The following is a 26,600-nucleotide window of genomic DNA, read 5'->3' as shown; positions in this document are numbered from 1 at the left end:
TTAGGCATTGGGCTGGAACCGTAAACTTCATAAAAATGCATAATCAGGAATGGAATTGTATATTGTTGTTATTTAGAATAACATTTTGGCACCCTGATACCTTGCCCTCCCACACCTCTTAACAATCTACAGGGGAAGTACTGTAAGAAATGTGTTTGAAACCTGAAAACAGAATGTGCAGCAGTCTTTGTCAATGTGGACAAAAATTCCTGATTATGCATTTTTATGAAGTTTACGGTTCCAGCCCAATGCCTAATTTGTGGTGTCACCTTTTCATTCACTAGATCTGTCTTGAAAGCAAATGCCTAAATCCCCAGAGTGTGACACCCCAGAGTGGTAGTCTGGGTGCAAAGTCATGAAGCCATTGAATTTAATCTGCTACTGTACCGTCCATGACACGCGTTCATATCATCACTGGCCATTTCCCCGTGTGCCGCTTACAAGAGAAGGTTTAAATCTTCGATCCATGTGATCAACACTTGTGATTCGATTGTCAGGGTTCTTCTTGCTACTTGGGGCACTCCCAGTGCATTGTCCTCAGCTTGATGATAGTTTGGTTTATTGTTCTGCCTCCACCGACGAAGTCGCTGGAGCCATTATGTTTTGAAGTTGTCTGTCCGTGCGTCCGTGATACGTTTTCGTTACCACGATAACTTGAGAACGACTGAAGGGATTTAAATCAGAATTAGATCAAGTATGTACTATGATGGAAAGATGAACTGATTAGATTTTGGGGTCAAGAGGTCAAAGTTCAGAGGTTATTTAGGTAAAAATCCTGTTACCACAAAAACCTGTGAACCAATGATGGGATTTTGACCAAACCTGGTATAAGTACATATGATGCAAAGACAAAGTGATTATATTTTGGCGTCAAAAGTTAGAGGTCACGTCAGCTAAAAACGTGATGCTTGAGAACAGCTGAAGGGATTAAAATTGAACTTTGTACAAGTATTATAATGTAATAATGTGGGCGGAGGTATATCAGTCGATCGCACTCTTCGACGTTGTGACGTTCTTGTTTACACTTAGTTTACCATCATGTGACATTCCTTTGGAACCCATTTTCAGATGACTAGATAGTTTAGTTTCTGGCATAACATTGTTGAAATTCATATATGTTTGTGCATATACAGTGTGCTTCAAAAAGAGTGATACTACTTTAAGTTATTGATGTTCAGGCGGTTGTCGGGGTAAGATGTATGAGTGTGGATCTACCTGGAGATTCGAGTGTTAAATAGTGAGGGATTAAAGGTAACGCCCCTGTGAGTATCACCTAGTATCAAACCTTTGTCCTTTATGGCACTGCAAACCACATAAACATTAGTTAGGTCCTTAGTGCAACATTAAATAATTCCCTTTCCCTGACATTGACTTCGTAATAAATGGGCACCACCAGGCCAAGAACACCGCCACAATACACCGCCACCGTTTACACCTCCAAGGCCTACAAACCTCGCCTGCGCACCTCAAAGGCCTACCAACCTCGCTGGCACGTGTTATGCCAGGACCGCGGGGTCACGGACGGGAGATGTCAGGAGTCGCATGCCGCAGAGGGCGTGACCTGGGCGAGTTGGGAGGCTTTGATTGGCTGAGGAGTGCGCCAATGTGACGTCATCGGCCACCAATATAGGCGACGGTCGGACGCCATTTCAACAGACACACGGACACACACGTCGATGAGCGATCAAGTCGGAAGTTGAGTTGAGTCGCAGAGTTCGTTGTTACAGTTCCGTACCAGAGTTCGTGGCAGTTGGCACAGGACACGGTTCATTGAACATTCGTGACCACAGCTCGTTGCAGTTGGCAGTTGGCACTTGGTTTTGGTTGCTTCGTGCAGCCCTGCGGTGGACCGTTGGAGCAAAGGAGCTCGTGGTGTGTGTGGGCCGTTGGACCGACGAGGCCTGGTGGCGCTTGGAGGCGGACGCAGAGGGCCGTGGAACTTGGAGCGAGGTGTGCGATCGGGCCGAAAGGAGCGGTGTTGGACGGCAGCCACAAAGACGACGAAAGCCCAGATAAGCCCGAATCCGCGTACATTTTGAACGACGTGACGTGTTCTTTTCGTAATTAATCTCCCTCGTTTTGTGTTTGATATCAGTCGTGTGGGGACGTCCCGATTTAGTTATTAGTATTACCGGCGCGTGTTTTTTTCACTGTTATTACTTTTAAAATAATAAATCCTTATATTATTTTCTGTACATATTTGAACGCAGTTTCCTGGGTGTTTCATGTTAATAGATAAGGCTGTGGAGCTCGTTGCGTCTGGCCTCCCGCGCGTTTAACTTTGTGTTGAGCTTGAATCCGCCATTGAGTTTTCGCCTCGGGAGTGTAAAGTCTCGCAATCGGTCATCCGTGTTACCCTACGGTGTTCACCAAGGGTAGTCACGCGACAAGTGGTGTCAGGAGTGGGATTTGAACCCGTCGGACAAATTTTTTTGTCCGCGGCGAGACATCGACACGGTCGGACAAATTTTTTTGTCCGCGGGGCGACATCGACACGGTCGGGCGTACATTGCGCCCGACGTTCGAACGCAAAATTGTTATAGGCGAGGCGGAGAAATTTAGTAATCAATTGGGCATACGGAGCGCGATATCGCGTCTTCGTCAAATTTAAATTGTGTTACTGGAATTATTAAAATAAATACGCGCGCGGGAAACAATCTTCCGGAAAGCGGATGTCGGAAATTGACGAGATGGAAGTACGCAGCGAGGCCTCCGTCAGCGTCGGGAGTGAGCCGGAAATGGGGGATAAGGAGGATAGCGTTGGAACTTTCCCCGCCGCTGGGACGGCCCCGATAGATCTCCAGACCATAGTAAATTTAATAAATGCTCAGAGGGCCGATAGTGAGCGATTGGGAAAGCAGATGGGAGACATGAGGGCTCAGAGGGAGCGATTGGAGAACCAAATGGAGGTAATGAGGGACGAAGCGAGGGCTCGGAGTGAAAAATTGGGGGCAAGGAGGGACGAAGCGAGGGCTCGGAGTGAAAAATTGGGGGTAATGAGGGACGAAGCGAGGGGTACCGGTGAGGGGTTAGACAACGGGATAAAAGAGGTGAAAAATGGGTTAGAGGGGTTAGAAAACAGTATGGAAGGAAAAATTGGGGAAATGGCACAGCAGCTGGGGGAAGCTAAATTGGGAATGGGAGAGAGTACGGCCCATGCAGATGTGCATGTTGCTCACGAGCAGGGAATTGCACCGGGAATGGCAAAATTGGGAATTGCACAGGGAATGGCAATTGAAGTAAATGGGGAGACTGCAGGTGCAGAGGTGGACGGGGAATGTCCACAGGTGGATGGGGAATGTGTACAGGTAGATGGGGAAGGCCTGCAGGTAAACGTGGAGTGTCCACAGGTGAGCGGGGAAGGAAATTTGGAATGTGAGAGTTGTAATGGGGAATGTTTCCCACATTCTGGCCTGGTTGTTTATCGGGACCGTGTGGATGTCACAACACCCCAACCGGGGGATGAATTTGGAATTGTGCAGCACCAGGGCGGTGGTGCGGAGCAAGAGGGGGTAGAGTTTTTGGGGGTCCGTGCAATGGAGCCGGACCAGGTATTTATTGGGGATACTGATCAAAGCCTGGCGGGGCCAGGAATGATTTGTAATGATGAGGATGAGTTGATCCAGCGGCTGGAGACCTGTGACAGTCCCATGGAGGTAGAGCTTGTTCAGGCCCAAAGGAGTCTGGGGGAAGAGGTGAGTTGGTTCGAGGAGGTGGTTGGAATGACCGAGGGGACGCTCACTGTACACTGCTATTTGGAAACAGAGGCTCCAAAATTGGACAACCAGTTGGGGGAGTGTGTTGGCTCCGGGCTGGATTTGGATCTTGGAGGATCGGGAGATAGAGCTTCTGGAGATTTGGTCCCTGTAGGGAATTTGGATCAACTGCAGGGAGGGGCAGAACAACCGGAGGTAGAGGTTGTTCCCTGCAGCTGCGGGTTGGCAATGGGAATGAAAATTTGTAAAATAAAATGTAAAATAAAATTACAATGGGAAATTGATTTGGAGCAGCCATGGTGGGGATTGGTCCCCGGGCTGCGGGATTTGGACATGGAGAGGTCATGGGTGATGGCCTCGGGCAAAAGTTGCCCCTTTCAAAATTTGGGTATGCCGGCCAGCTGGGGGGCTGTGATGGCGAGATTTGGACGTGGGGTCCAGCCTTGGGTGTCGAGGTACGACCTGGGTCCCACGGGGGGTCTGGTGGAGTGTGGCGTCCCTTGTCCGTCGGGGCGCCGTCCGAGCTGGTGGCTCGGGCCGGCAGGGTCACCGGACCCTGGTGGGGGTTAAGACCTCCAGGGAGGTCCGAGGTGGTTTCTCAAGCCTGGGATGGCAAATATTGAGGACCACTGGGGGGAGGTGTTGTGGGTCGCGCTTTGGTGGTGGCACCGCAGATGGCCAGCTTGGGCCTGATGTAGTGATCACCCGGGCATGCGACCTGACACCCTCTCCCTGAGACTTTGGGACAACTGGCATGTGATGACCTGCCATGCCGTGTTGGTCGATGGACGCGGGTCAAACCGAATGGACAGGGATGGAGATAGCCTGCCGGACAACCATTGGGGCATCTGTGGAACGTGATGGTGTGAGTGACCTTCCACAGATGCTCCGTTATGATTTATGGACTCTCGGGTTGGGAAGAGAGCCATGGGGATGTGAATCGGGAGATGTGTAACGAGCCGAGCATATGGGCCATGCTCGGCTGGCATGTGTATGGCAAAGCATCCTTCTTTGGTGAGGTTAGTAAAATGTGACAAATGTTTGGCATGGGTAATCTGTGGGTTAGATGGAAATTTAAGGGTGGATTTTGAAATACCATGGTGGACACTGTACAGTGACGCCATTATTGATCCAGGTGTGTAGACCAAAGTGTTGGAGGCTGTGATGAAATTAATAGGGTAGCAAGACACAGCTTTCAACTGGTTGCGGGGGCAACTGTGCTGATATTTGGGACGCGGGATGATGGGGATGTAGTTGTGTAGCCTGAGGGTCAACGTGGTGCCGTGCATGTCCGAGGTGTGTGGACCATGTCTTCTGGGTGGGTCTCCTGGTGGAGCATGGCTGTTGACTGGACCTTGGTGTGGTCAAGTGTGGGTGAGCACTGGGGGGGGGCTGCAGTTCTGTAGTCGGACTGGGGGATGATGGGGAGGTGCAGGGGACGTGGCTGTAGGGATGCCACGCACTGCGACCGTGCCCCCCAGGGCCGAGGTTGTGTGTGCGGTAGTGTGTGTTGTGGCAGCAAGTGCTCACCACATTGGCCAGCTGGGGCTGCTGCAGCTGTGTTCCTCGCAGGGGGGCTGAAGGATGGATGGTGGGTCGCACCCTTATGGACACTCATGGGCCATGTTGGCGTTTTGACTGCTCACCTTGTCCCGGTGACCCTTGCACGGTAGAGGTGCAGAGCTGTCGTGGCCATAGGTAGTTGTGTAGTGATGATCACCGTTGGATGCGGATCCACATACCTGCCAGTGTAGTGGGGACAAAAGAGAAATTTGGAAGGATTTGGTAGGCCCAATGTGAAATTTGGGGAATTGTATGGGTGGATTGCACTTTGAACCTGACCAACCTGCAACTACCTGCACTTGAGGTGAGTGTTTTGAGGAGTACTGTCCCAGGCTTCAGGATTTGCTTTGGGAAATTGGGGACATGTAATTTGGAGTTGGGAGGCGGGTGAGAGTGATGACATGGCCGGTGAGGGGATGGAATGGGAGCCACAGTGTCTTGTGGGTGGCGTATGTTTTTGTATTGTGGTTAGGTGTTTTGATGTGGTCGTGAGAGTGGAACCTGGAGAGTGAGTGATGATTATTGGAGATAATGAGGGGCGATAAATTGTGCTTTTTGGAAATGTGCTAATGGAAAGGTGTAAGGATTTAATGATTCGAACTGTGAATGGGATTTCACATTGGCAGGCCATGGCAAGCCTTGTAACACCTTTTACACCATCTATGAATTGTACTGAATTGTGCTGAGTTGTGTGGAGAATTGAATGGCAGCGGGGGAGGAAGTGTGTTTTGGGGACCATGGGTGGGGAAGGTGTGTGTGTCCGCAGGTACAGAGCAAGCTCTGAGGAGCGATGCCTGCGGGCCCCCCTCTGCGGCAATTACCCCTGGCAGCCGGTGGTAACTGGAAATTGGAGCTCGTCGGTGGAGGGTCTGGTTGGGCGCCGCGGGGTGAGGAAGTCCCCCGGTGACCCGTGTTGCTGCGTGAAAGCAGGAGGCAAAGGAGCCTGGTGTGTGTGGAGACCCTCACCGGCGAGGTAACGGCGGAAAGGGGCTGTTGGGCTGTCACGGGGCCAAGAGGTAAAGGGGGGGGGGGGGCAATGAATTTGTAAGTCGGTTGACTTGTTTTTGGGACTGCGGGCACCACAGCCTGATGCGCCCCCACCATCTTTTTGTGCGGTACCTCCCCGCTGCCTAGTTGAGGAATGCACACACACGTGAATGACATCAATGCCATGGTCCTGCAGGGGGTGTATTGGGAATAAGTGCTTTGTTGATTTTTGAAATGCCTTGATGACCTATGGAATGAGAATGAGTGGTTAAGGGGTCTGTGTTGCATGAATGTGGGCGAAATCCACCGAGCCGTGTCACTCACCTGTAACATCTGGACAGGGCCCGTGGAAATTTAGTGGGATGCATTGGGGATGGCCCCGCAGGTAAGGTTGTGTCTTGTGGCATCCACCGGGGGACGCGGTCTGTAGACCGGGGTATGTACAAAGGTTAGAGTTTTGAGTTCGGGAAGATGGTTAAGTTTTGTGGTTAAGTTAGTGTTGTGTGTTGTTGTTTCCTCCCTCCACAGGAACAACGAAGAAGATGTACATACTTGCATGATGGTTAAGGGGTTCAGCATGTTAAGGAAGTGTAGGTAGGTAGTCCGACTCACTTCCCACAGCCCTTCCTGATTTATTTCATAGGTTAATTAAGTGTGTGACAGTAAGTGTTAAGGCTGGAATGGTAGCGCCTGCGGTGAACCTTGCAGGAGCTACGGTTCCAGGGGGGGGGGCTGTGTTATGAATTTGGTAATGCAACATCTAGAGCTAGGTAGATCTGAATAGGTAGGTATTCGGCTGTCGTGACAGGGACTCTACATGTAATAAGTTATTGATGTTCAGGCGGTTGTCGGGGTAAGATGTATGAGTGTGGATCTACCTGGAGATTCGAGTGTTAAATAGTGAGGGATTAAAGGTAACGCCCCTGTGAGTATCACCTAGTATCAAACCTTTGTCCTTTATGGCACTGCAAACCACATAAACATTAGTTAGGTCCTTAGTGCAACATTAAATAATTCCCTTTCCCTGACATTGACTTCGTAATAAATGGGCACCACCAGGCCAAGAACACCGCCACAATACACCGCCACCGTTTACACCTCCAAGGCCTACAAACCTCGCCTGCGCACCTCAAAGGCCTACCAACCTCGCTGGCACGTGTTATGCCAGGACCGCGGGGTCACGGACGGGAGATGTCAGGAGTCGCATGCCGCAGAGGGCGTGACCTGGGCGAGTTGGGAGGCTTTGATTGGCTGAGGAGTGCGCCAATGTGACGTCATCGGCCACCAATATAGGCGACGGTCGGACGCCATTTCAACAGACACACGGACACACACGTCGATGAGCGATCAAGTCGGAAGTTGAGTTGAGTCGCAGAGTTCGTTGTTACAGTTCCGTACCAGAGTTCGTGGCAGTTGGCACAGGACACGGTTCATTGAACATTCGTGACCACAGCTCGTTGCAGTTGGCAGTTGGCACTTGGTTTTGGTTGCTTCGTGCAGCCCTGCGGTGGACCGTTGGAGCAAAGGAGCTCGTGGTGTGTGTGGGCCGTTGGACCGACGAGGCCTGGTGGCGCTTGGAGGCGGACGCAGAGGGCCGTGGAACTTGGAGCGAGGTGTGCGATCGGGCCGAAAGGAGCGGTGTTGGACGGCAGCCACAAAGACGACGAAAGACCAGATAAGCCCGAATCCGCGTACATTTTGAACGACGTGACGTGTTCTTTTCGTAATTAATCTCCCTCGTTTTGTGTTTGATATCAGTGGTGTGGGGACGTCCCGATTTAGTTATTAGTATTACCGGCGCGTGTTTTTTTCACTGTTATTACTTTTAAAATAATAAATCCTTATATTATTTTCTGTACATATTTGAACGCAGTTTCCTGGGTGTTTCATGTTAATAGATAAGGCTGTGGAGCTCGTTGCGTCTGGCCTCCCGCGCGTTTAACTTTGTGTTGAGCTTGAATCCGCCATTGAGTTTTCGCCTCGGGAGTGTAAAGTCTCGCAATCGGTCATCCGTGTTACCCTACGGTGTTCACCAAGGGTAGTCACGCGACAATATATGAATTTCAACAATGTTATGCCAGAAACTAAACTATCTAGTCATCTGAAAATGGGTTCCAAAGGAATGTCACATGATGGTAAACTAAGTGTAAACAAGAACGTCACAACGTCGAAGAGTGCGATCGACTGATATACCTCCGCCCACATTATTACATTATAATACTTGTACAAAGTTCAATTTTAATCCCTTCAGCTGTTCTCAAGCATCACGTTTTTAGCTGACGTGACCTCTAACTTTTGACGCCAAAATATAATCACTTTGTCTTTGCATCATATGTACTTATACCAGGTTTGGTCAAAATCCCATCATTGGTTCACAGGTTTTTGTGGTAACAGGATTTTTACCTAAATAACCTCTGAACTTTGACCTCTTGACCCCAAAATCTAATCAGTTCATCTTTCCATCATAGTACATACTTGATCTAATTCTGATTTAAATCCCTTCAGTCGTTCTCAAGTTATCGTGGTAACGAAAACGTATCACGGACGCACGGACAGACAACTTCAAAACATAATGGCTCCAGCGACTTCGTCGGTGGAGGCAGAACAATAAACCAAACTATCATCAAGCTGAGGACAATGCACTGGGAGTGCCCCAAGTAGCAAGAAGAACCCTGACAATCGAATCACAAGTGTTGATCACATGGATCGAAGATTTAAACCTTCTCTTGTAAGCGGCACACGGGGAAATGGCCAGTGATGATATGAACGCGTGTCATGGACGGTACAGTAGCAGATTAAATTCAATGGCTTCATGACTTTGCACCCAGACTACCACTCTGGGGTGTCACACTCTGGGGATTTAGGCATTTGCTTTCAAGACAGATCTAGTGAATGAAAAGGTGACACCACAAATTAGGCATTGGGCTGGAACCGTAAACTTCATAAAAATGCATAATCAGGAATGGAATTGTATATTGTTGTTATTTAGAATAACATTTTGGCACCCTGATACCTTGCCCTCCCACACCTCTTAACAATCTACAGGGGAAGTACTGTAAGAAATGTGTTTGAAACCTGAAAACAGAATGTGCAGCAGTCTTTGTCAATGTGGACAAAAATATTGTGGTGCTCCATTTCGGAGCAGATGCAATACAAAAGCAATTGCCATATCTTATCTGCGAGGTATACATTGCCATAAATTATACCGACTCTCTCATTTTATATACTAGCAACGGTACCCGCCCTACGGGCGGGGCTTCAATTGGGAGGCCCAAATGAAAAGGCAAAATGGCAGAAATTGAAGGCTTTTTTATTTTAAACTATTCATATTAACATCCGTTGAATCATATCATACGCAAATCATCAAAATCTAAACAGTACATGGCGCCCATTTTGAAAAAAGATTGAATTCTGCCAAACGGAGCGGCCGCTACACATCTTTCTCAGTCGCACGTTTATGTGTATGTATGTATGTGCCGATGTATGTGTATGTATGTATGTATGTATGTATGATGTGTGTATGTGTGTGTGTATGATGTATGTGTATGTATGTGTATGTATGTGTGAAGAGTGCACGCCGAATCTGTAACACGGAAGCGGCCGCTACACCCGTTTCTTAGTCGCTTTGCACACGCTGCCATGTTACTTCAGAGCCGCACATTTATATCGGAAGAGTTTGTCAGGAGTCGATCTCCTCTCTCCTGGTACGTAGAATTTCAACAAAAGCCACATGACTGTTCATATCGGTAAATATTATTCCATCGTGTTTGGAAAAACAGGAAAAATTGGAAAAACAATACAGCCTATTTTACTCCTGGGGGTCCCAGGATTACCCACCCAAAATATCGTTGCGATCGGTTCAGCCGTTTTTGCGGTACCTTCGAACGGACAGACAGACATTTGGTGAATTATCGTAAGATACTTTATATACAAAGTGAATGTGTGTATTGATTGAACCTGTGCAGTACCTTTATGTCCAATAACTACTCTGAGACCCTTGGCCCGTTCGACACCATTTTTCAGGGTATATTCACAGAACCCCTAAAATTTTCCATGAAATGTTTTTCAAAAACAAGGTCCAATTTTTTTTGAACAAATATTTATTTCGATTTTTTTCAGATTTCTCACAAGTGTTATTATTTGGGTTATTTCTCCATTGTGGTGGACTAGTCCCATCACTTTGTCCGGTAACTACTCAAAGACCAAGGACAAAGGAACGATAAGATGGGAAACTCCTATTACGCACGTTCAAGCCAAATTCGAATTATCTCCTTTCATTAGAGATGAAAAGAGCGGATCACGTGATATTCCATATATACAGAGTACACTATTTTCAGTAAGTGACATGCAAAGTCCATCACACACAGGATGGGTACTCTGCTGGTAGGAAAATAAAGTCCACCATCTGCAGGATGGGAACTCTGCTGGTAGGTTTATAAAGTCCACCACCTGCAGGATCGGTACTTTGCTGGTAGGTTTATAAAGTCCACCACTCGCAGGATGGGAACTCTGCTGGTAGGTTTATAAAGTCCACCACTCGCAGGATGGGAACTCTGCTGGTAGGTTTATAAAGTCCACCACTCGCAGGATGGGAACTCTGATAGGTTTATAAAGTCCACCACTCGCAGGATGGGAACTCTGCTGGTAGGTTTATAAAGTCCACCACTCGCAGGATGGGAACTCTGATAGGTTTATAAAGTCCACCACTCATAGGATGGGAACTCTGCTGGTAGGTTTATAAAGTCCACCACTCGCAGGATGGGAACTCTGCTGGTAGGTTTATAAAGTCCACCACTCGCAGGATGGGAACTCTGCTGGTAGGTTTATAAAGTCCACCACTCGCAGGATGGGAACTCTGCTGGTAGGTTTATAAAGTCCACCCCCTGCAGGATGGGAACTCTGCTGGTAGGTTAAAAAAGTCCACCACTCGCAGGACGGGAACTCTGCTGGTGGGTTTATAAAGTCCACCACTCACAGGATGGGTATTCTGCTGGTAGGCTTACAAAGTCCAACACCCACAGGATGGGTATTCTGCTGGTAGGTTTACAAAGTCCAACACCCACAGGATGGGTACTCTGCTGGTAGGTTTATAAAGTACACCACCCACAGGATGGGTACTCTGCTGGTAGGCTTATAAAGTACACCTCCCACAGGATGGGTACTCTGCTGGTAGGTTTACAAAGTCTACCACCCACAGGATGGGTACTCTGGTGGTAGGTTTACAAAGTACACCACCCACAGGATGGGTATTCTGCTGGTAGGCTTATAAAGTACACCACCCACAGGATGGGTACTCTGCAGGTAGGTTTATAAAGTACACCACTCGAAGAATTGGTACTCAGCTGGTAGGTTTATGAAGTACAACACCCGCAGGATAGGTACTCTGCTGGTAGGTTTATGAAGTACAACATCCGCAGGATAGGTACTCTGCTGGTAGGTTTACAAAGTCCACCACCCACAGGATGGGTACTCTGCTGTTAGGTTTATAAAACGTCGGTATTCACACTAAATTAGGGTTCCAGTTGAGATTTTTAAAACTAGGGCATGCCCGTACGTGGGTGCCCGTTCCTTGCCAAAAAAAAAAAAAAACGCTACCCGTACGCTCTACCCCGCCCGTACGCCCGTACGTCCGTAAACAAAAAAAACAACGCTCTTCGCTTCCGCCCTTCGCTCTGGGAGAAATAATGCGCATAAGAAATCGAGAAATTATTATTTTCTCCGGAAGAAATCGAATTACGAACCGTAATGGCGCACGCGCTCGGCTCGGCTCGCAACAACGCGTTCTGTGATTGGCTGCCGGAAGTGAAGTCTTCACTGTCCGTAAGGTCGCAAATCGCAGTTACGATGAATCGCAAATTAGTTTTATTTAGTTTTAAAACATAGTTTAACGGCAACATAGTTTTCCAACGTGAAATAAATGAATACGCTCTCAAATGTGCCGTCCGAGGCAGAGTCTGTTCGCCACGTTCGGCACACGTGATAGCTCGCTGCTCTCTGATTGGTTGAATCGTTTTTTGGACATAGCTCGGTAACTACTTGTCCGATTAATATGAAACCTTGAAAAGGCACATCCTCGGGTCCCCAGCAATATACCTGGCAAGTTTAAAGTATATCGGACCCGTGGTTGTCGAGAAACAGCGGTCACAGACATACATACATACATACATACATACATACATACATACAGAGATTACTGGAATTATAGATAGATTATAACTTCACCCATTGCCTGTTTTTACTTTGTTGTTACAAAATTTCCTCATAATCATCGACTTTATAAAGAACATTTAATTCAGGTTTCTCTTCATGCTCAACCAGACCCAGAACATCAAGGGGTTATCACTTTTACAAGATTTAGACGAGCACCGGTATTACGTAACCGTCAGACACAGTTGCACGAAGTACAAGGACAAGGACACCGCGGACACGGTGGGTGGGACCTGTCACGATGACGGACTGGATGGAGTTTGGACAAATTTGAATAAATGTTAAGATACTGCAGTAGTGTAAATGTAATGGACGCCGTGTGGGCAAAATCCAAACGTAACCAACTGATGCCTCGAACCGTTACCGAGTAACTTAGCGATGACCGACCGAGACCTCGAACCGTTACCGAGTAACTTATTGATGACCAACCGAGGCCTCGAACCGTTACCGAGTAACTTATTGATGACCAACCGAGGCCTCGAACCGTTACCGAGTAACTTAGTGATGCCTCGAACAGTTACCGAGTAACTTAGCAATGACCGACTGATGCCTCGAACCTTTACCGAGTAACTTAGCAATGACCGACCGAGGCCTCGAACCTTTACCGAATAACTTAGTGATGACCGACCGAGGCCTCGAACCTTTACGGAGTAATGTAGCAATGACGGACCGAGGCCTCAAACCTTTACCGAGTAACTTAGTGATGACCGACCGAGGCCTCGAACCGTTACCGAGTAACTTAGCGGTGACCGAATGATGCCTCGAACCTTTACCGAGTAACTTAGCGATGACCGATTGATGCCTCGAACCGTTACGAGTAACTTAGCGATGACCGACCGAGACCTCGAACCTTTACCGAGAAACTTAGCGATGACCGACCGAGGCCTCGAACCTTTACCGAGTAACTTAGCGATGACCGACCGAGGCCTCAAACCTTTACCGAGTAACTTAGCGATGACCGACCGAGGCCTCGAACCTTTACCGAATAACTTAGTGATGACCGACCGAGGCCTCGAACCTTTACGGAGTAATGTAGCAATGACGGACCGAGGCCTCAAACCTTTACCGAGTAACTTAGTGATGACCGACCGAGGCCTCGAACCGTTACCGAGTAACTTAGCGGTGACCGAATGATGCCTCGAACCTTTACCGAGTAACTTAGCGATGACCGATTGATGCCTCGAACCGTTACGAGTAACTTAGCGATGACCGACCGAGACCTCGAACCTTTACCGAGAAACTTAGCGATGACCGACCGAGGCCTCGAACCTTTACCGAGTAACTTAGCGATGACCGACCGAGGCCTCAAACCTTTACCGAGTAACTTAGCGATGACCGACCGAGGCATCGAACCTTTACCGAGTAACTTAGCGATGACCGACCGAGGCCTCGAACCTTTACCGAGTAACTTTGCGATGACCGACCGAGGCCTCGAACCTTTACCGAGTAACTTGGTGAAGACCGACCGAGGCCTCGAACCTTTACCGAGTAACTTGGTGAAGACCGACCGAGGCCTCGAACCTTTACCGAGTAACTTGGTGAAGACCGACCGAGGCCTCGAACCTTTACTGAGTAACTTGGTGAAGACCGACCGAGGCCTCGAACCTTTACCGAGTAACTTGGTGAAGACCGACCGAGGCCTCGAACCTTTACCGAGTAACTTGGTGAAGACCGACCGAGGCCTCGAACCTTTACCGAGTAACTTGGTGAAGACCGACCGAGGCCTCGAACCTTTACCGAGTAACTTTGTGAAGACCGACCGAGGCCTCGAACCTTTACCGAGTAACTTGGTGAAGACCGACCGAGGCTTCGATCCTTTACCGAGTAACTTGGAGATAACTGACCGAGGCCTCGAGCCTTTACCGAGTAACTTAGCGATGACCGACCGAGGCCTCAAACCTTTACCGAGTAACTTAGCGATGACCGAATGATGCCTCGAACCGTTACCGTGTAACTTAGTGATGACCAACTGATGCCTCGAACCTTTACCGAGTAACTTAGCGATGACCGACCGAGGCCTCGAACCTTTACCGAGTAACTTGGTGAAGACCGACCGAGGCCTCGAACCTTCACCGAGTAACTTGGTGAAGACCGAATGATGCCTCGAACCTTTACCAAGTAACTTAGCGATGACCGAATGATGCCTCGAACCTTTACCAAGTAACTTAGCGATGACCGAATGATGCCTCGAACCGTTACCGAGTAACTCAGCGATGACCGAATGATGCCTCGGACCGTTACCGAGTAACTTAGCGATGACCGACCGAGGCCTCGAACCTTTACCGAGTAACTTTGCGATGACCGACCGAGGCCTCGAACCTTTACCGAGTAACTTGGTGAAGACCGACCGAGGCCTCGAACCTTTACCGAGTAACTTGGTGAAGACCGACCGAGGCCTCGAACCTTTACCGAGTAACTTGGTGAAGACCGACCGAGGCCTCGAACCTTTACCGAGTAACTTGGTGAAGACCGACCGAGGCCTCGAACCTTTACCGAGTAACTTGGTGAAGACCGACCGAGGCCTCGAACCTTTACCGAGTAACTTGGTGAAGACCGACCGAGGCCTCGAACCTTTACCGAGTAACTTGGTGAAGACCGACCGAGGCCTCGAACCTTTACCGAGTAACTTTGTGAAGACCGACCGAGGCCTCGAACCTTTACCGAGTAACTTGGTGAAGACCGACCGAGGCTTCGATCCTTTACCGAGTAACTTGGAGATAACTGACCGAGGCCTCGAGCCTTTACCGAGTAACTTAGCGATGACCGACCGAGGCCTCAAACCTTTACCGAGTAACTTAGCGATGACCGAATGATGCCTCGAACCGTTACCGTGTAACTTAGTGATGACCAACTGATGCCTCGAACCTTTACCGAGTAACTTAGCGATGACCGACCGAGGCCTCGAACCTTTACCGAGTAACTTGGTGAAGACCGACCGAGGCCTCGAACCTTCACCGAGTAACTTGGTGAAGACCGACCGAGGCCTCGAACCTTCACCGAGTAACTTTGTGATGACCGACTGAGGTCTCGAACCGTTACCGAGTAACTTAGCGATGACCGAATGATGCCTCGAACCTTTACCAAGTAACTTAGCGATGACCGAATGATGCCTCGAACCGTTACCGAGTAACTCAGCGATGACCGAATGATGCCTCGGACCGTTACCGAGTAACTTTGCGATGACCGAATGATGCCTCGAACCGTTACCGAGTAACTTAGCGATGACCAACTGATGCTACGAACCTTTACCGAGTAACTTAGCGATGACCGACCGAGGCCTCGAACCTTTACCGAGTAACTTAGCGATGACCGACCGAGGCCTCGAACCTTTACCGAGTAACTTGGTGAAGACCGACCGAGGCCTCGAACCTTTACCGAGTAACTTGGTGAAGACCGACTGAGGCCTCGAACCTTCACCGAGTAACTTATTGATGACCGACCGAGGCCTCGAACCTTTACCGAGTAACTTAGCGATGACCGACCGAGGCCTCGAACCTTTACCGAGTAACTTAGCGATGATCGACTGATAGTGATGCCTCGAACCGTTACCGAGTAACTTAGCGATGACTGACTGATGCCTCGAACCTTTACCGAGTAACTTAGCAATGACCGACCGAGGCCTCGAACCTTTACCGAATAACTTAGTGATGACCGACCGAGGCCTCGAACCTTTACGGAGTAATGTAGCAATGACGGACCGAGGCCTCAAACCTTTACCGAGTAACTTAGTGATGACCGACCGAGGCCTCGAACCGTTACCGAGTAACTTAGCGGTGACCGAATGATGCCTCGAACCTTTACCGAGTAACTTAGCGATGACCGATTGATGCCTCGAACCGTTACGAGTAACTTAGCGATGACCGACCGAGACCTCGAACCTTTACCGAGAAACTTAGCGATGACCGACCGAGGCCTCGAACCTTTACCGAGTAACTTAGCGATGACCGACCGAGGCCTCAAACCTTTACCGAGTAACTTAGCGATGACCGACGGAGGCATCGAACCTTTACCGAGTAACTTAGCGATGACCGACCGAGGCCTCGAACCTTTACCGAGTAACTTTGCGATGACCGACTGAGGCCTCGAACCTTTACCGAGTAACTTGGTGAAGACCGACCGAGGCCTCGAACCTTTACCGAGTAACTTGGTGAAGACCGACCGAGGCCTCGAACCTTTACCGAGTAACTTGGTGAAGACCGACCAAGGCCTCGAACCTTTACCGAGTAACTTGGTGAAGACCGACCGAGGCCTCGAACCTTTACCGAGTAACTTGGTGAAGACCGACCGAGGCCTCGAACCTTTACCGAGTAACTTGGTGAAGACCGACCGAGGCCTCGAACCTTTACCGAGTAACTTGGTGAAGACCGACCGAGGCCTCGAACCTTTACCGAGTAACTTGGTGAAGACCGACCGAGGCCTCGAACCTTTACCGAGTAACTTGGTGAAGACCGACCGAGGCTTCGATCCTTTACCGAGTAACTTAGCGATGACCGACCGAGGCCTCAAACCTTTACCGAGTAACTTAGCGATGACTGAATGATGCCTCGAACCATTACCGAGTAACTTGGTGAAGACCGACCGAGGCCTCGAACCTTCACCGAGTAACTTGGTGAAGACCGACCGAGGCCTCGAACCTTTACCGAGTAACTTTGTGATGACCGACTGAGGTCTCGAACCGTTACCGAGTAACTTAGCGATGACCGAATGATGCCTCGAACCTTTACCAAGTAACTTAGCGATGACCGAATGATGCCTCGAACCGTTACCGAGTAACTCAGCGATGACCGAATGATGCCTCGGACCGTTACCGAGTAACTTTGCGATGACCGAATGATGCCTCGAACCGTTACCGAGTAACTTAGCGATGACCAACTGATGCTACGAACCTTTACCGAGTAACTTAGCGATGACCGACCGAGGCCTCGAACCTTTACCGAGTAACTTAGCGATGACCGACCGAGGCCTCGAACCTTTACCGAGTAACTTGGTGAAGACCGACCGAGGCCTCGAACCTTTACCGAGTAACTTGGTGAAGACCGACCGAGGCCTCGAACCTTCACCGAGTAACTTATTGATGACCGACCGAGGCCTCGAACCTTTACCGAGTAACTTAGCGATGACCGACCGAGGCCTCGAACCTTTACCGAGTAACTTGGCGATGATCGACTGATGCCTCGAACCGTTACCGAGTAACTTAGCGATGATCGACTGATAGTGATGCCTCGAACCGTTACTGAGTAAATTAGCGATGATCGACTGATGCCTCGAACCGTTACCAAGTAACTTAGCGATGATCGACTGATGCCTCGAACCGTTACCGAGTAACTTTGCGATGACCGAATGATGCCTCGAACCGTTACCGAGTAACTTAGCGATGACCAACTGATGCTACGAACCTTTACCGAGTAACTTAGTGATGACCGACCGAGGCCTCGAACCTTTACCGAGTAACTTGGTGAAGACCGACCGAGGCCTCGAACCTTTACCGAGTAACTTGGTGAAGACCGACTGAGGCCTCGAACCTTCACCGAGTAACTTATTGATGACCGACCGAGGCCTCGAACCTTTACCGAGTAACTTAGCGATGACCGACCGAGGCCTCGAACCTTTACCGAGTAACTTGGCGATGATCGACTGATGCCTCGAACCGTTACCGAGTAACTTAGCGATGATCGACTGATAGTGATGCCTCGAACCGTTACCGAGTAACTTAGCGATGACTGACTGATGCCTCGAACCTTTACCGAGTAACTTAGCAATGACCGACCGAGGCCTCGAACCTTTACCGAATAACTTAGTGATGACCGACCGAGGCCTCGAACCTTTACGGAGTAATGTAGCAATGACGGACCGAGGCCTCAAACCTTTACCGAGTAACTTAGTGATGACCGACCGAGGCCTCGAACCGTTACCGAGTAACTTAGCGGTGACCGAATGATGCCTCGAACCTTTACCGAGTAACTTAGCGATGACCGATTGATGCCTCGAACCGTTACGAGTAACTTAGCGATGACCGACCGAGACCTCGAACCTTTACCGAGAAACTTAGCGATGACCGACCGAGGCCTCGAACCTTTACCGAGTAACTTAGCGATGACCGACCGAGGCCTCAAACCTTTACCGAGTAACTTAGCGATGACCGACGGAGGCATCGAACCTTTACCGAGTAACTTAGCGATGACCGACCGAGGCCTCGAACCTTTACCGAGTAACTTTGCGATGACCGACCGAGGCCTCGAACCTTTACCGAGTAACTTGGTGAAGACCGACCGAGGCCTCGAACCTTTACCGAGTAACTTGGTGAAGACCGACCGAGGCCTCGAACCTTTACCGAGTAACTTGGTGAAGACCGACCGAGGCCTCGAACCTTTACCGAGTAACTTGGTGAAGACCGACCGAGGCCTCGAACCTTTACCGAGTAACTTGGTGAAGACCGACCGAGGCCTCGAACCTTTACCGAGTAACTTGGTGAAGACCGACCGAGGCCTCGAACCTTTACCGAGTAACTTGGTGAAGACCGACCGAGGCCTCGAACCTTTACCGAGTAACTTGGTGAAGACCGACCGAGGCCTCGAACCTTTACCGAGTAACTTGGTGAAGACCGACCGAGGCTTCGATCCTTTACCGAGTAACTTAGCGATGACCGACCGAGGCCTCAAACCTTTACCGAGTAACTTAGCGATGACTGAATGATGCCTCGAACCATTACCGAGTAACTTGGTGAAGACCGACCGAGGCCTCGAACCTTCACCGAGTAACTTGGTGAAGACCGACCGAGGCCTCGAACCTTTACCGAGTAACTTTGTGATGACCGACTGAGGTCTCGAACCGTTACCGAGTAACTTAGCGATGACCGAATGATGCCTCGAACCTTTACCAAGTAACTTAGCGATGACCGAATGATGCCTCGAACCGTTACCGAGTAACTCAGCGATGACCGAATGATGCCTCGGACCGTTACCGAGTAACTTTGCGATGACCGAATGATGCCTCGAACCGTTACCGAGTAACTTAGCGATGACCAACTGATGCTACGAACCTTTACCGAGTAACTTAGCGATGACCGACCGAGGCCTCGAACCTTTACCGAGTAACTTAGCGATGACCGACCGAGGCCTCGAACCTTTACCGAGTAACTTGGTGAAGACCGACCGAGGCCTCGAACCTTTACCGAGTAACTTGGTGAAGACCGACCGAGGCCTCGAACCTTCACCGAGTAACTTATTGATGACCGACCGAGGCCTCGAACCTTTACCGAGTAACTTAGCGATGACCGACCGAGGCCTCGAACCTTTACCGAGTAACTTGGCGATGATCGACTGATGCCTCGAACCGTTACCGAGTAACTTAGCGATGATCGACTGATAGTGATGCCTCGAACCGTTACTGAGTAACTTAGCGATGATCGACTGATGCCTCGAACCGTTACCAAGTAACTTAGCGATGATCGACTGATGCCTCGAACCGTTACCGAGTAACTTAGTGATGATCGACTGATGCCTCGAACCGTTACCGAGTAACTTAGCGATCATCGACTGATGCCTCGAACCGTTACCGAGTAACTTAGCGATGATCGACTGATGCCTCGAACCGTTACCGAGTAACTTAGTGATGACCGACCGAGACCTGCACGAACAGTATGGCCGAGCGTGATGCAACGAGCCGTGACCCCACAACCATCACATGGACAGCCATGCTGCGAGCTTACATTACAAACAATCCATTACACTTCCTGCGCCAGCACAGCTGAATCCATTACACTTCCTGCGCCAGCACAGCTGTTATTTTGATGACCGCCGGACATTCGGACAGAGCACGACCCCCACCTCCCTCACCCCAAAAGGGAGACTTGGCATCAAGCAGCGCTCGGGCCGCGCTCAACCAGTTTTACCACAGATTTTCTCAATATAACCACACTTTACACTGTGGTGGTGTCGAGACCGCGACGACCGAGCCGGCGGTACGAGCCGCGCCCCCACGGGTACACCGTGACCCATTAATCATTATACAGATACCATGGCATTGGGGGTAACTTCAAGGGCACCAAGTAACGTAACGTCGACGAGCCGGACACGGACACGGCCCGACGAGCCTGATGCTCCGAAAACTTGCGGGAGGATATAAAGAAGCGGGAACCACGAACCAGCTGCGCCTAACACGCACGTACACCCCATGTGTCGGTGTACAAAGCACGCTCGTACACTCGTACATGTCCATCGGTACTCCGCCATGAACTGCTCGAACGGGTTGCACGGGGATCCCTCTCCCCCTCCTTATTCCACAGAAGGTGTAACCGTAACGTAGAAACGCCACGGCGACGAGGTCCAGTGAGGGGGGGAAAGACACGAACACCGCCATACATACCTCAGTGAACAGAGGAACTCGGGAGATCATGGTGAGAGCGGTGAGTCGGGTGCACCAACAGTCCGCCATGCACATGGGGCCCCGAATCACGGACGCTTCCTCCCGCCTCTAAGCCCACATTGGATACCGAAGACGACGAGTTATGGCTTCTGAGAAGGAAACCGGATAGGGGTTCGACCCGCCGAGGAGCCCACTTTTTCAGGTCCGCGTTTCAGATAGACGTGACGTGAGGGAAAGAGAGAGAGAGAGAGCAATTTTTTTTTTAACCTCTCTTTAATCTTAATCTCCTCAGATTTTGTTTACAGTATTTAATAATTCACTCAATAGCCTTAAAGGTCTCTTCTTGTTTCCCTGTATAAAGCGAGTGTGGAGCGACTGCCGACTGCGCACACATGGAACGCCTACAAAGGGGGCGGGGAAATGGCGGAACAGGGGCGTGGTAAAAGCTTTTTATAAGCGGGTTCTTTGCGTTTTCTCATTTTCCCTTTAGTATTTTATCGTTTTATTATTGCTCCTCTTTCCTCTTTCCCCTTTCCCCTTTCCCCTTTCCCCTTTCCTCTTTCCCCTTTCCTCTTTCCGCTTTCCTCTTTCCACTTTCCACTTTCCTCTTTCCTCTTTCCCCTTTCCACTTTCTGCTTTCCTCTTTCCTCTTTCTGCTTTCCTCTTTCCTCTTTCTGCTTTTCTCTTTCCTCCTTCCTCTTTCCTCTTTCCTCTTTCTGCTTTTCTCTTTCCTCCTTCCTCTTTCCTCTTTCCTCTTTCCTCTTTCCGCTTTCCTCTTTACTCTGTCCGCTTTCCTCTTTCCACTTTCCGCTTTCCTCTTTCCTCTTTCCGCTTTCCTCTTTCCTCTTTCCGCTTTCCTCTTTCCGCTTTCCTCTTTCCTCTTTCCGCTTTCCTCTTTCTGCTTTTCTCTTTCCTCCTTCCTCTTTCCGCTTTCCTCTTTCTGCTTTCCGCTTTCCTCTCTCCGCTTTCCTCTTTCCTCTTTCCTCTTTCCACTGTGACTTTCCTCTTTCCGCTTTCCACTTTCCACTTTCCCCTTTCCGCTTTCCTCTTTCCTCTTTCCACTTTTCCCTATCCTCTTTCCGCTTTCCACTTTCCCCTTTCCACTTTCCCCTTTCCGCTTTCCTCTTTCCCCTATCCACTTTCCCCTTTCCGCTTTCCTCTTTCCCCTATCCTCTTTCCGCTTTCCACTTTCCCCTTTCCACTTTCCCCTTTCCGCTTTCCCCTTTCCGCTTTCCCCTTTCCGCTTTCCTCTTTCCTCTTTCCACTTTCCCCTATCCTCTTTCCGCTTTCCGCTTTCCACTTTCCCCTTTCCACTTTCCCCTTTCCGCTTTCCTCTTTCCACTTTCCCCTATCCTCTTTCCGCTTTCCAGTTTCCCCTTTCCACTTTCCCCTTTCCGCTTTCCTCTTTCCCCTATCCTCTTTCCGCTTTTCACTTTCCCCTTTCCACTTTCCCCTTTCCGCTTTCCTCTTTCCTCTTTCCCCTATCCTCTTTCTGCTTTCCACTTTCCCCTTTCCACTTTCCCCTTTCCGCTTTCCTCTTTCCTCTTTCCGCTTTCCACTTTCCACTTTCCCCTTTCCGCTTTCCTCTTTCCTCTTTCCACTTTTCCCTATCCTCTTTCCGCTTTCCACTTTCCCCTTTCCACTTTCCCCTTTCCGCTTTCCTCTTTCCCCTATCCACTTTCCCCTTTCCGCTTTCCTCTTTCCCCTATCCTCTTTCCGCTTTCCACTTTCCCCTTTCCACTTTCCCCTTTCCGCTTTCCCCTTTCCGCTTTCCTCTTTCCTCTTTCCCCTATCCTCTTTCCGCTTTCCACTTTCCCCTTTCCACTTTCCCCTTTCCGCTTTCCTCTTTCCACTTTCCCCTATCCTCTTTCCGCTTTCCAGTTTCCCCTTTCCGCTTTCCTCTTTCCCCTATCCTCTTTCCGCTTTTCACTTTCCCCTTTCCACTTTCCCCTTTCCGCTTTCCTCTTTCCTCTTTCCCCTATCCTCTTTCTGCTTTCCACTTTCCCCTTTCCACTTTCCCCTTTCCGCTTTCCTCTTTCCTCTTTCCACTTTCCCCTTTCCACTTTCCCCTTTCCGCTTTCCTCTTTCCTCTTTCCACTTTCCCCTATCCTCTTTCCGCTTTCCACTTTCCCCTTTCCACTTTCCTCTTTCTGCTTTCCTCTTTCCTCTTTCCTCTAACCTATTTTAATTCTCATCTTTTTAGTTTTTCTGTATTTATGGTTTCATTTGTTATCTTTCTGACATACGTTTTTTCTGGCTTATTCAATTACGACAGGACGCCGCCGTCATGCACGTAAATTATACCAACATCACCTCCAAACTCGGATGTGGCACGCAGGTCTTTAAAGACCAAGATTTAGTTACAAATACATGAAAGCTGAGCCACAAACCAGATTTCACCTTTATTATGGCTTTGCTTTTGAAATGACCTTTTTATATAAAAAAGGTTAAGAAATCAAAACATTTAAATCTCAAGTGATATCTGATCTTTATACTGTCAAACCGAATAATGATTTTCATCTTGTTTTTACTCTGCGCAAACGAAGCGAAAAGTGGGGTTGAGTAATTAGTTCACTCTGTCTGTCTGGCAGTCAAAATAAATTTGAAAATAATTTCAGAAAAAACTTCCTGTTTTTAGAGATGTCAAAAAGGACACGAACAACAGGCACTAATAACTAATGAAACCTATTAAATAAGGTGGTGTGATAGACGCTGCATCAATGGCGGTAAACTTCCGATTTTTACGGTGTAGCCCATGAGGCAATGCCGTTTGTCTGTTCGTATGTCCTGACAAACAAACACCAATCAGAGCTGAGGATTTGGTCACATGACAGGAGGACACGTTTAGTAACCATTACAGTTTCATATCTTATTCAAAGGAAATATAATAACCTTTTTGGAACGTTTTGAGGTTCCAACAGGTGTTGTAAGGTAGGTAGGAGGTTTCAGAGATTCCTCAATACAATTATGATTTTGAAATGCGATCGACATGGAACTTGCTCCCGAATCCAGAAGTGAACAGATGATGACGGTTCGCTGGTTTGATAATATATCAATACAATCATGATTTAACATTATATTTTGATATATTAATATTATTTCTAGAGAAATACCCGTGCTACGCATGGGTGGGAGGCCAGAAGCAAACAGGCAATGCAGATACGGTGAATGCTAAAGCATGAAACCAATAAATTCCACATTCCTGTAGCACCTTCAGTCACACATCATGGAGAACAAGTTCGTGAAGGACTTCCATGAAAAACGTACCTGTTCGCAAACAAACGGGTACGTTCACGTAGAGAAACATCGATCGTGGGACCGTGGCGAATCTGCACATGGCGATGGCAAAATATCAGAAATTGAAGGCTTTTTTATTTTAAACGATTCATATAAACATCCGTTGAATCATATCACACGCAAATCATCAAAATCTAAACAGTATCTTGAGAATTTCAATAAAAGCCACATCACTGTTCATATCGGTAATTATTATTCCATCGTCTTTCAAATCGTGATCGATACACTATGATCGTGATGATCGTGATCGTGAATCGTGATCAATAATCGTGTTCACAATCGCAATGTCGTATGTACTCCCGATACGTGTACCAAATTCCCGATACGTGTAACTGTATCAAATCAACAGTTAAAAGGATTTTGAGCCGATAGGTGTTACGGCCTTGGCAAGATCGATGGAGACAGCGATCTGTTAGATCTGATCCTCCTTCATGCCGAAGTGCAGATCCTCCTTCATGCCACATCCGATCGATGCAGTCGTGCAGCGATCGGTGCAGTCGTTTGTACGGCACACGGTGCAGCGATCGGTGCAGCCGTTTGTGCGGCACACGGTGCAGCGATCGGTGCAAACGTGGACTCCCACACTGCCACATCCTGCTGATACTTGCTCCCGCATGACGTTTCCGCATGACGGATGTTTATATAAATCGTTTAAAAGAAAAAAAGCCTTCAATTTCCGATATTTAGCCTTTTCATTTGGGCCTCCCAATTGAAGCCCCGCCCATAGGGTACCCGCCATAGGGCGGGTACCGTTGCTCAACGTAGGAAGACATCACAATGAACGTCGTGCGAACGCGAATGTTATGCGGGAGTCCAAACCTGAGAATGCTGGAGACGAAAGCTGAAATTGGGAAGAATAAATAGCCTATTTTAGTCCTGGGGATCCCAGGAGTACCCACCCAAAATATCTTTGCGATCGGTTCAGCAGTTTTTACGGTACCTTCGAACGGACAGACAGACAGACATTTGGTGAATTATAGTAAGAAGGTCTTAATTTGTGATTGGAATGATGAATGATGCTGTTTGGAATGAAAATATAGAGAATGCTGACGTGCTGTCAATGCCTGACGTTCGACTGAAGGTGAAACAGGAATGTGTGGAATTTATTGGTTCATCGTTTACCATTTGCCGTTTTTTTAATCCAAGTCATTCACGAACTGGCTGTCTATGCCTGAAGTCAAAAAAAATTTGTTACTTACATTATTTGCTAACTGGTATCCCCACCCAGGTCATACCATCCTCTCCAACTAAAGTATCAAACAAACCTGGCTACGCCATTGTTAGACTATCGGTCTTGTTTTTCTACAACCTTTAAAATCTTTATTTTATTACCTCCGCCACCAAAGGTGGATGGAGGTTATGTTTTCAGACCTGTCTGTTTGTTTGTTTTTCTGTGAACAGGATATTTCAAAAAGTTGTGGACAGATTCAGCCAAAATTTGGTGGAGATCCAAATACGGATCCGGATACGAGAGCATTTAATTTTAAGTGATTTGTGACCATTAGTGGGGGGGCCAATGTAGCAGATTGAAATGCCCGGTGAAATTGCTTGTTAATTTTTGGACACTGGTTGGGCTGTCTTTAGGGATGATATAAGTTCTAGAAAAAATATGTCTCCAATTGTTTCAAGTTCTTTATGGCGGCCATTTTGGATTTTCAAAATGGCGGATGTCGAAAACGTAAAATTCCATTATCTTGGCTTCTAAATGACCTAGAGTTTCGATTCTGGTGTCCAGTTGTACATTTTTGGGGATAGAGAATTGAATGAAACCTTCTTTAATAACCTACAAGGGATAAAAATAGGTTTTTATGGCACAGCCGAACCAGTGTCCAAAATCTAACTTAATGCACATCTATCTTAATTGTTATTTGTTATTTGTATGTTCCAGATTCGTGACCCTGAGCTATGATGGAGCCAAAAAGCAAGAAAACCAAGAAAGAAACTGATTTCACACTTTGCATTCAGTGCCAGGATCCCCAAGGTGCACTAGTGACTGAGCCAGCACTGGGCTCATATGCAAAGTTTCTCCAGTTCATCCAGGAGAGGGCACGATATGGTGATGCCGACTTCAAACAGATCAGCGAACGATTAAGCTGTTTCACTGCCACTGACTTGAGGAACAATAAAGCAAAGTGGCACCGGGCATGTTATGGATCTACATGCAACACTGCTCACCTGGAGCGTGCTAGAGTTCGCCACCAGAAAGCCTGCGAACATGGCGACACCCAGCATCTTCATAAGAGGTGTGGACGTCCTTCTTCTGCACCTGCCGCTGCAAGTACCTCAGGTTCTACGCAAGACGAGACTCTTCGCTTCACACGTTCATCATCAACTCCATTCAACAGAGACCTTTGTTTCTTCTGTCAAGAGGTCACTAAGGAAAGTGTACATGTTGTATGCACGTTCAACGCAGGTAAACAGCTGAAGAAAGCTGTTGAAGAAGGCAGCAACCACAAGTGGAAAGTT

At 48.5% G+C, this 26,600-nt stretch overlaps 1 protein-coding gene across 5 annotated transcripts in view; it reads right to left on the bottom strand.

Moving 5' to 3' along the window:
- Window positions 1-21,227, bottom strand: part of WBP1L (WW domain binding protein 1 like) — a 126,315-nt gene extending 105,088 nt beyond the window's left edge. For 3 of the 5 annotated variants that reach the window (XR_010983784.2, XM_068111264.2, XM_068111267.2), the window contains exon 1: window positions 20,838-21,216. Coding sequence is in view for 2 of the 5 variants with exons in the window: in XM_068111265.2 (XP_067967366.2) it covers window positions 20,838-20,912 (75 nt within the window). In the remaining 3 variants the exon portion in view is untranslated. Of the gene's footprint in view, window positions 1-20,308; window positions 20,420-20,837 lie in introns of those variants that run through there. The other 2 variants (XM_068111265.2, XM_068111266.2) reach the window with 2 other exon arrangements.
- Between the last annotated feature and the right edge of the window lie 5,373 nt (window positions 21,228-26,600).

The sequence above is a fragment of the Myxine glutinosa genome, chromosome 3 (genome assembly GCF_964187855.1).
Source record: "Myxine glutinosa chromosome 3, kmMyxGlut1.1, whole genome shotgun sequence".
In the NCBI taxonomy this organism is placed as follows: Eukaryota; Metazoa; Chordata; class Myxini; order Myxiniformes; family Myxinidae; genus Myxine; species Myxine glutinosa.
The sequence above is the reverse complement of the archived record's forward strand: the minus strand, read 5'-3'. Positions and strand labels throughout refer to the sequence as shown.